Source organism: Hipposideros armiger, unplaced genomic scaffold (genome assembly GCF_001890085.2).
Source record: "Hipposideros armiger isolate ML-2016 unplaced genomic scaffold, ASM189008v1 scaffold_476, whole genome shotgun sequence".
Classification (NCBI taxonomy): domain Eukaryota; kingdom Metazoa; phylum Chordata; class Mammalia; order Chiroptera; family Hipposideridae; genus Hipposideros; species Hipposideros armiger.
The window spans coordinates 278237-289057 of NW_017731826.1; the positions used below are offsets into that span (position 1 = coordinate 278237).

At 38.2% G+C, this 10821-nt stretch overlaps 1 protein-coding gene across 1 annotated transcript in view; it reads left to right on the forward strand.

Moving 5' to 3' along the window:
- BMS1 (BMS1 ribosome biogenesis factor) overlaps nt 1–10821 on the forward strand; it is a 52026-nt gene that overhangs the window by 17678 nt on the left and 23527 nt on the right. The window contains exons 10-13 of the mRNA XM_019666614.1: nt 1670–2433; nt 2653–2754; nt 3480–3634; nt 8403–8484. Coding sequence (XP_019522159.1) covers nt 1670–2433; nt 2653–2754; nt 3480–3634; nt 8403–8484 — 1103 coding nt within the window. The remainder of the gene's footprint in view (nt 1–1669; nt 2434–2652; nt 2755–3479; nt 3635–8402; nt 8485–10821) is intronic.

The following is a 10821-nucleotide window of genomic DNA, read 5'->3' on the forward strand; positions in this document are numbered from 1 at the left end:
AGGGCAGTGTCACTGGCCCTCATATGTGGGATCCGAACCGGGGCCCTCTGGCATCCCAAGCCAGTTCTTAACCAACGCGCCACTCAGCTGGCCCGTGCCTTTTCTCTTTAAGTACAATTTTTAGTACTTTACTGATTGTTTTTTGGACAATTTTATATAAACGGTTACATTAAATAGCTTCATAATTTATTGCATCCCATGGTTTTAGCATCTCGATGATGATTTTTTTTTTAAGATTTTTTTATTGGGGAATTGGGGGAGGGGAACAGTCAAGTTGCTGTCTTTTTGTTCTTCAGTCTACTTGTGGAGGACATCGCTTCACTGGCTCATATTGGTATTGTGATCATTTCGCTCTTCCTGGATGAGGCAGTCGGTTGCTGGCCATTGGACGGCTGCCATGGCAGCTCACGCTGGCTGCTGGCCACTCACAGTAGCTCACGGCAGCCCACTGCAGCCCCACTGCAGCCTACGCCGTTGCCGGCGACTCACGGCAGCCCAGCTCCAGGTCAAACTGTTGTTCACCGTCTTAGCTGTAGAGGGCACAGCATCCATCTGGCCCATGTAGGATCCGAACTGGCAGCCCTGCTGCTCAGAGCTCATGCTCCCAAGCCAACTCTTAACCAATGAGCCACTTGGCTGGCCAGATGATGATCTTCTTTATTTTTTATTTTTATTAGTTTCAAGAGTACAAAACAATGTACTCCACTCACACCACTCACAAAATGAACACCTCCCTCCCCCAATCTACTACCCCTCTGACATTGTATAGAGCTGTTACTATTCTATTTACTGTGTTCCCTATGCTGTACTCCAGATCCTGTGACTATATATACATTAAGTTATAGTTGACATTCAGTATTATTTGGCTTCAGCTTCAGGTGTACAGTGCAGTGGTCAGGCATCTACACAGTCTATGAAGTGGTCTCCCTAATAAGACAAGTGCCCATCCGATACCATACCAAATCTTTACAACATTGTTGATTATATTCCCCAAACGGTCTTTCGTATCCCTATGTCAATCTTGTGGTCGATGATGATTTTTTTTATCAAGTATTGCACTGGTGATTTGAAAATGGCTGTGTTTTTAATCTGTTACTCCTTGTACATTTGTTAGCTGGCATTCTTTAACAAGGAGCTTTTACTTCCCTTGTTTGAGTATCAGTGTTGACTAATCGACTTTTTTGTTTATTCCCGTTCTTATCCCATTTCCTATCATTCTTTCTGATGCCTATGTTGTACTTTCAGTGTGTCTCCTGTGTCCTTTTGGCACATTCCTATGGTGTTTGAGCACTACTGGCTTTCTGATACAAGAGGATGTTCCAGGTTTACTTTGTACTTTCTCTGCTTTGGACCTGGAAGCAGCCATTTCTCTAATGGTCATCTATTTCAAGCTTGGAAATGATCAGTCTTCTAAAAGATTTGTTAAACATTCACTTTGTCTTTGAGTTATCTCTTTATTCTCTAAGTTCTTTTGAAGAGTGTTGTTAGGGAACTGTGCATGAGTTTGCTTATTAACTATTCCAGTATTTATTAAATCATTACTTTCTGTGCTGTCATTTAAAACTATCCCTTGGCATTTTCTGTTTCTTTGCATGTTTATTGACTTGCCATTTCTAGATTAGTGCATTGTCATACAAATTGAATTGTTTGCATTTACTTGGTAATATAGGCTGTGGATGCCAAAAGAGGAAAAGCAGGTGGATTTGAAAACTGGTCGAGTACGTCGGAAAGCCATTTTTGGAGATGCAGAAGATGAGTCTGGAGATAGTGATGTTGAAGATGATGAAGAAATGTCTGAAGGTGACAGGCTGAAAAATAGCTCTAGTGATGAGGAAACAGAGGAGGAAGGAGATGCTGAAATTCCTGGTAAGGTGTGTGTGACTGGCAGCAGTGTCAAACGGCAGAGACTTGAGGAGGTGGAAGAAGACACTGAGGTGGATTTCCCAGCGTTTGCTGACAGTGACGATGACCTTGAGAGGAGCTCCGAGGATGGAGGAGAAGCAGAGGAAGTTAATGAAAGCAGTGAAGAAGAGGAATCCAGTGTGGAAGGAGAGAGGGATGTTTTAGAAGCTAAGGCTGTAGAAGGAGGCGGCAAAGCAGGTCTTTTACAAAGTAATGGCTTGAGTGGCAGCTTGAATGTGGAGAAGACAATGAAACAAGCGACTGTCACTATTTCCAATTCAGGTCATTGCACAGCTGAAGAGGTGTTTGTGTCTGAATATGAATCTGAAGAAAGCTCCTCTTTCAATACAGAGGAGGAGGATTCAGAAAATGAAGAGGTTGTTAGGAAAAAGTTTCCAAAGCCTTTTCCAGCAGTCAGTGATCGGAAACTGGGGTCAGAGAACTTAATTGATGAGACCAGTGATGTGGAAGACTTACTCAAAGAAGAAGAAGATTACAAGGAAGAAAATAATTATTCCACAGAAACTTCAGGTATGCTTCAATTCAATTCAACTGCCATTATAAACTCGGCACTGAAAATGTTCCACAAATAGAATGTCTGTCTACATTTGGGGGGTCTGCTGTTTGGGATATTTTGTTAACTGTTCAAATATTATACCTCATAAAAGGATTTCAGGATGAATGAGCAGTGAGCTTGAAGCAGAGACAACAGATAAACTGACTTCACTAATGTCGGCATTGTCCTTTCAGGTGCCCTCAAGTGGAAGGAAGACCTTTCCAGGAAGGCAGCTGAGGCCTTTCTGAGGCAGCAACAAGCAACTCCAAATCTTCAGAAGCTCATCTATGGGACAGGTAAAAGAGCTCTGGTACCCCATCTAGAAGTATTTTAGTTCCTTAGATTATTTTCTGAAAAGGAGATGAGAAAATTGGTTGGAGGATTTGAGTGGTACTTGTGATACTCATAGATATTTCTGGCTGTTACGGTTTCTAGTCATCAGCTCATGAAGACCATAAATCGGTCATATGAGATAAATTTATGGGATTGCCATAAAACTTTTAATGAGAATACTCTCCATTATATTGTTTTGTGTCCCTTATACAAAGTCCTTCATGAGAATTTCTTGGTAGAATTTAGTGCCAGAAAAATATAAAGTGACCTTTATATTGTGGTTCCCAATTACTACATGAGTAGAGCAAAGCCAAAGGAGTATAAGTGAGCTAGGAGCATCGAATCAGGGGTGGTGAGTACTCATTTCTGTTCAGGTTTTGACTAAGTATTCTTAGTGATTAGCGACTCAACATTCTTCCAGAGAAACTCTTATAATTGAAAGCTCAGCCTGTAAATATGTCCCTTCCCTTGCTCAGTTCCCAGTATTCCCCCTCCTCAATGGACTCTTTGCGACTGCCTTGAAGGAGAGCAGAAAGTCCTCCAGACATGTTGAGCAGAAGTTTCCTGGCTTTTCTGTGGCTGATGTGCTCACGGGCAAACCATACGTACCCCAAACAGGGGTCCTCAGTCCCAGGTCCTCTAGGGTATAGATTTAATTTTCACTTTTCCATCATGATGGTGTCTTTAGTGACAGAGGATAATGAAGAAAATGGTGATACCCGGGAAGAGCTTGGAGGGTTGTTTCGTGTCAGCCAGCCTGCCAAAGAGTGTAAGCACAAGGCTGACTTTTTGGACTGCTCCAGGTTTCACGTGGAGACGCCACATGACTGGGATTTAGAGGAGGTAAGGCTGAGTATGAATAGCATGTTTGATTTATGAGAGAATTAGAGAATTGTTCTCAAAGATCATGTGATTTCAATATTGCCTATCTCTTATTAGCTTCTTACTTTAATAAGATAATGATATTTTCCCATATATTGGAGTGGATATTTTATGCATCCTTAGCAACAACATGTTCTGAGTTTAGTCAGACCCTGTGTGTGTGTTGTGGAGGAGAGGAAAATGTTCAACTTATAGTGTGGATAGTAGTGTCAATCTTTAGTTTGAAGCACTGCACGTAAGTTTTATACATTTAAAAAACTGTTTTGTAACTACGATATACCTAGTGTCCCTGAGTTAGCATTTATAATTTCTATTTGTAAACAAATCTACAGCACTGGTAAATTTTCCCTGCTCACCACTCCCCAGTCACACTCGAATTCATTCAGTTCTCAAACTTGCCAGGCTTAATCCCATTTTAGACCTCTTGCCCCTCTGTTTTCTGGATTGTCCTGCCCTTCCCTAGGCTGGCTTCTTTTGATAATTCAGTTTAGCTTAAATGTCACTCAGAGAGATCTAGTCACTATCACATTACCTATTTTAATTCACCGAGTAATACTTATGCACTTCATGAAATTTTATGTAACCATTTTTTATGGTAACATTTAATACGGATTTTGGAAGACCATATAAAACAGTTGTTTAACTTAATGGGTTACCAGGTGAGTACCCTGTACCCAACCACACATCCATCCTAGTTAGTCCGGTCCTTCCCTGCAGAAGGAACCATGACTGTTAGGTTACGGTTATTATTTTCTTCTTCATAATTTCACCCTTCAAGATTGTATCAATAAACATCATCATTTACTTTTACCAGGTTTTTGGGGATTTGTTTTTTGTTGTGCCTTTTGAATCTTTAATTATATAATCCTCTTCTCCACCCATCTTTTTTTCGTCCCTTATATTTAATTTGTTTAAGAAATCAAGTATTTGGTGTATAGAGTTTCTCATATTCTGGATTTCGTGGATTCCATTGCATCCCTTTGTGCAGACTTTGTCCTTAGTATTTCCTATAAATTGGTACAGAGCAATAACAATAGAACGCCATGATGATGGAAATGATACACTTATAACTGTTCAGTGTGGTTGCTTGTGGCTGTTGAGCACTTTAAATATGAGACAGAACTAAATTTTTAATTTAAGTTTTATTTAGTCTTAATTAATTAGAATTTAAATAATGACATGGTTATAACTACCCTGTGGACAGTACATCTAGAAGTTTGGTTCAATTTAGGTTTGATTTTTTTTTTTTTAATTTTCGGCAAGACTGCTTCCCAGGATGTGGTGGTTTTTCATTAGGGGGCACATAGAACCATCTTTTGATGTTAAAAGCTGTTGATCCTCCATGCCTAGATTCATTAACTAATAAGGATGTAAAGTGGTGATATTCTGTTCACATTTCTCTGTAGTACATATCAGCTGGCGTACTTCTGTAAAGAGAAACTTTTCCTCCTCTACTGTTTGGTTACCCAGTCCCATATAAGCAGGATAAATGCTTCTTTTTATCAGTTTCAGAATGATTATCCAAAGCCTACTCTTTTTTTTTAAGTATCATTTTGAACTCACAGATTTAAATATAGTTGAGTGTTTCTTTCCACTGCACTTGTTATCCTTATTGATGTGAGCTCAGATTTTTTCCATCTGCAGCCAGTGGGAGTCTCTTCACGTTGGTCCCTGTGTTCTTTTGACGTGATCCTAGCCATCCTTGATTGCTTTGTTGCTATCTGATAGGATAAGGTGTTCCAGTATCATGTTGTATTTCTGATGCCAGACTTGAAAGCAGCCATAAGAAGTCCTGATTTCTTTTAGTACAAAATAGTATTTCAGCCTCACAATCTAGACAAAGGAATACTCATTGCCATGGGTTGTGACCAGAGTTAGAATTCATACAGATATTTCCAGTTCAGATTCAGAACTGCAGGGTTTTTTATTTAACCTCTTTTATCTTACATTTGTAACTCTGTTTTTCCACTGGACAGTTATCCCCTAATTGAATCTAAAGATGAAGAAATTTGAAAATTTGTTTTATCTGATATATTACACATGAAACATAACATCACACATTACTATTAATATTACTGAAAACAGTTAAAGTTTTTTTCCTCATATGTTTTCCCATTTCTCTTTTCACAACTGGCGACACCATTTTACATTCCTACCAGCAGTGTGTGTAGCTTCTGATTTTTCTGCATCCTCTCCAAGACTTACTATTATCTGTTGTTTTAGTTTATTTTTTTATAGCCATCCTACGGGTGTGAAGTGGTGGTATCTCATTGTGGTTTTGATTTGCCTTTCCCTGATAGCTAATGATTGTCAGGCACCTTTTCATGTGCTTATTGGCCATTTCTATGTATTATTTGAAGATATGTCTATTCATATCATTTTCCCATTTTAAAAATTGGGTTATCTTTTTATTATTGAGTTGTAAGAGTAGTTGATATATTCAAGAAAGAAGTCCCTTATCAGGCATATGATTCACAAATATTTTCTTTCATTCTGTAGCTTGTCTTTTCTGTGCCTTTGAAGCACAACATTTTAAATTTTGATGAAGTCCCAGTCTGTATTTTTTTGTGTGTTTGATATCATATCCAGGAAACCATTGCCAAATCCAACATCATAAGATTTACTCCTATGTTTTTGTCTTAAGAGTTTTATAATTTAGCTCTTTCATTCAAGTCTTTGGTCCATTTTGAGTTAATTTCGTATTTGGTGTGAGATGAATCCAACTCCATTCTTTTGCACATGGAGATCCAGTTGTCCTAGAACTATTTGTTAAAAAGACTATTCTTTCCCCAGTTGCCTTGTCTTGGCACCCTGGGCAGAAAATCACTTGGTCATTGATACATGGGTTTATTTATGGACTCTTAATTGTATTCCATCGATCTCTATGTCTTTTTTTACGCCAGGACAACACTGTTTTGATTACCATTGCTTGGTAGCAAGTTTTGAAATTGGGAAATGTGAATCCTCTGACTTCGTTCTTCTTTTTGAAGATTGTTTTGTCTATTCTGGATCATTTGGATTTTCTGTATTTTAGGAGCAGCTTTTCCATTTCTAAAAAGAAGCCAGCTGGGATTCTGATAGGGATCAGAAGGATTGCATTGTCTGTAGGTCACATAATATTGATATCTTAACAATTTTAAGTCTTCTGATCCATTAACATGGGATCTTTCCATTTATTTATATCTTTAATGTCTTTCAAGAATGTTTTGTAGTTATCAGAGTATAAGCTTTGTACTTCTTTTGTTGAGTTTATTCCTAGCATTTTATTATTTTTGATGCTATTATAAAAGGAACTATTGTCTCAGTTTCATATTTGAATTGTTCATTGCTAGTGTATAGAAATAAAATTTATTGTTGTATATTTATCTAGTATCTTACAACCTTGCTGAACTCATTTATTAGTTCTGATAGTTTTTTGTGTGTTTTTTTAAGTTGAGCCATCCTGCCACCGGTTGGCAGCTCAGCGGCTGCTCAGCTCAGGCCAGGCATCCAACCGCTGTTGCTCAGAGCTCAAACTCTTGAGCGAGCTCTTAACCAACTGAGCCATTCGGCCGGCCCTAGTTCTGATAGTTTTTTAGTGGATTTTTTTAGGATTCACTATATACCAGATCATATCATCTGTGAATACAGATAATTTTCCTTTCTAAATTAGATGCTTTCATTTCAATTTCTTGCCTAATAGCCCTGGCTATAACATCAAGCACAATGTTGAACAGAAGTGAGAGCAAGCATCCTTGTCCTATTCCTGATCTTAAGAGAAAAGCTTTCATTCTTTCACCATTAAATATGATGCCAGCTGCGGGTTTTTTAATGGATGCCTTTTGTCATGTTGAGGAAGTTTCCTTCTATTTCTAGTTTGTTAAGTGCTTTTATCATGGAAGTTTTATTTATTTATGTATTTTATTTGTTTGGCCTTTGGTTCTCCTGAGTTGATTGTTAAGCTTCATGAAATAAGGATCTCCTGGGTATAGTTTGCTTACAGAGCTTCTAGGCATAGAGGAGGTATTTAGGAAGTGTTCAGTGAGTGAGGGCAGGCATAAAGGGGTGAGTAAATGAACAGGTGTGCTTTTGCATCCGTTGTAATCATGCTAGCCCCAAGGCTACACTTTGAGAGTGAGATTGTGTGTGAAAAACATGATTCATAATCAAAATGTGATTCAGGTGAAAGCCAGGACTTGTGTTTGATTTTTGTAAGTGTGCTTTTGAGTCCTTGGCGGTGCATGTCATGTGCTGTCTTAGGTCAGGTTCCCTAGGAAACAAGCTCGAGGTGGAGAGTTGTGTACAAGGTTTGACTCGATTTGGGCAGTGCAGCCAGCATCCGCTGCGCGTGCACAGCAGACGATCTGGCAGATCGAGACAGGGACCCCATCAGTCCTCTTCACACGACTCTGCTCATGCAAGACGTCTTGTCTTTGTCAGAATAGTATCATCGGTGAAAGGAATTAAGTTTCAAACTGCCACGAGAAGTCTGGAGTAGCAAATATTGGGTTGTCGGAAAAGTCATGACGTGTTTTTTCTGTTTTTCATTGCAAAAATGCATCATGACTTTTCTGACAACCCAACAGTAAGATCAGCTTTCTAAAAATGCTGCTGTCTAACTGCGTTGTCTTAATACTAATATGCTTTGAAAATCAGTTGAATTGATAAAGACCCATTTATGTATGAGGTCAGTGAGCTGATAGCACTCTCCCTGTCCACTGTCAATTAAGTGCTGACTTTTCTGTGTAAGGTTATGAACAGCATCAGAGATTGCTTCGTGACTGGGAAGTGGGAAGAGGATAAAGATGCAGCCAAGATCTTAGCAGAAGATGGTAAGTGAAGGGCTGTATTGTTCAGAGAAAACTGCCTTCTCTATACTTTATTTTCTTCCACATCTTTGATAGTCGAAAATAATAGCCAATTGTGAAATGTGTTGGGCTACTCTGATAGGAGTTATGGGTAATATTCTGGTTCTTCTTTCATGGTGATCTTATTATCCCCCCTTGGTTAACTGACTTATTAGATACGGACCTTGAAGAAAAGTGGGAAGTTTTCCATGAATTATATCATGTATTTGTTAAAAATAGATTTTTTGTGTGAAAAATGTACTCAAATAACATATTTTTCTTTAAATGATAAAGGTAGTATGCATTGTAGAACATTTAGAATAAAAAGTTACTGTAATACCATAACCTCTACTTTTGTTAACCTTTTGAGGTATTTCCTTCCTGTCATTTAAAAATTTTATACATATGTATATATAAACTTTTCTAGTTATCATATTTTATGTAAATTGTGTCATTAAATTTTTTAAAGATTTCCTGTTTATGACTTAAGTATTTTATCATATTAAAATTCAATTTATAGTTTTATTGTTTGACATATAAGCAATTTACTTTGTCCATATTATAAATAACTGCACTGGACCTCCTTGAATAACTCTTGGATCACATTTTTTATTTTCATAAGATAAATTCATAAAAGAATTTATGGGCCACAGTTACCAAGAGGTTTTTCAGAAAGTCGTTCTAATTATGTGGCCCTGAGCAGTGCATCTTGGTCCTTATCAATTTGTTGCTTTCATTCAGTATTTAGTGCTGCCCATAAAAAATGTTTTTTTTTTCCATTTCAATATATGAAATGGTTTCTTGTATTTGCAACTGACATTTTTTGATTATATGTGAGAATATTTAAGATGTGTTGGCTATGGCATTTCTTTGGTGAATTCTTTGTGTCCTTTGCCCATTTTTCTGATGGTATGTTAATGTGTTTTTTATTGATTTGTAAAGTTACTCTCTAAAGGACATTTATCCTTCATTTGTTTCATGTGTTTTCCTGCTTTTTATCATTTAATTTAAAGTTTTGTTTGGTATTACATGAACCATACATTTAAAAATATTGTGTAGTTAGATCTATCAATCTTTTTGGTGAGATTTACTTTTATTTTTTCCATAGACATTTTCTTTTGCATCACTGCAAGAACTTGGGCATTTTTATAGGTTTCCATTACTAAAAATCACATATCCCAAAATGACAGCACTTTCAAATCTAGAGTTTATTACAGGAAAAGGATGTAATATAGCAGCATCAGTACAGGCTGCCTACACAGCCCAGGGTCTGCAGAGGCCCTGAAGAAGGCTGTAGCCTTCTTCCCCCATGAGGGCCGTTGGCAGGACTCACTTCCATTGAACACCAGGGAACCAGCAAGCCCAACAGTCCTGCCCAGTGTTCACGTGTTGCTTCTTTCAGAGGCATACTCCTGCTACTGCAGAGGCCTTTCGTCTCACCTCCTTCATCTCATTATCAATAAGCAGTGCTAACAAGCTCCTAGAACAAACGGCCCTCAAACTCCCTGAACCCATGGTTCTACAGTAACGCTGTTGATCAGTCTGATCCGTGTGTTGACCAAGGGTGCTTGTCTTGAGGGAGCTTTAGCCAAAGAGCTCAGGCCAACTCCAGGCCCTTGAATGAACCCTCACAGCAGTTACTGAAGCACTTAAATCTTGTATGACGAGCCCTAGAATCATTTTTAATCTTTGATTTAGTACATTTAACTTGATCCCATCTGGAACTTCAGTAAGAATCAACTTCATTTTATTTGCAGATCATCATTTTTCTATCACTGTTGGTTTGGTAATGTTGGTTTATGATGCATTCTTACCATATGTGTGCACCTATAGATGTGTACATATATCAAGGGTCAGTTATAAGGTCATCTCTGCGCTATTGGGTGATTCGTTTTTTGTGTTTTTTTTTAAGAAATTTTATTGGGGAACAGTGTGTTTTTCCAGGACCCATCAGCTCCAAGTAAAGTAGTTGTTTCAATCTAGTTGGGGAGGGCGTTTTTCCAGGATCCATCAGCTCCAAGTCAAGTAGCTGTTTCAATCTAGTTGTGGAGGGTGCAGCTCAGTGGCCCATGCGGGGATCAAACTGGCAACCTTGGTGTTATGAGCCTGCGCTAACCACCTGAGCTAACCAGCCGCCCCTGGGTGATTCTTATCTTGATTCTCATGCTACTATCATAGTATTTTCTCTGTTAATTCTTTTTTTTTTCTTTTAATTATTTTTTATTATTAAATACACATTTTTTAGAATTAGTTTCAGCTGTACAACACAGTGCAATAGTTATACTTTTTACCCCTTGAAGTGACAACCCCTCTCCCCCAATC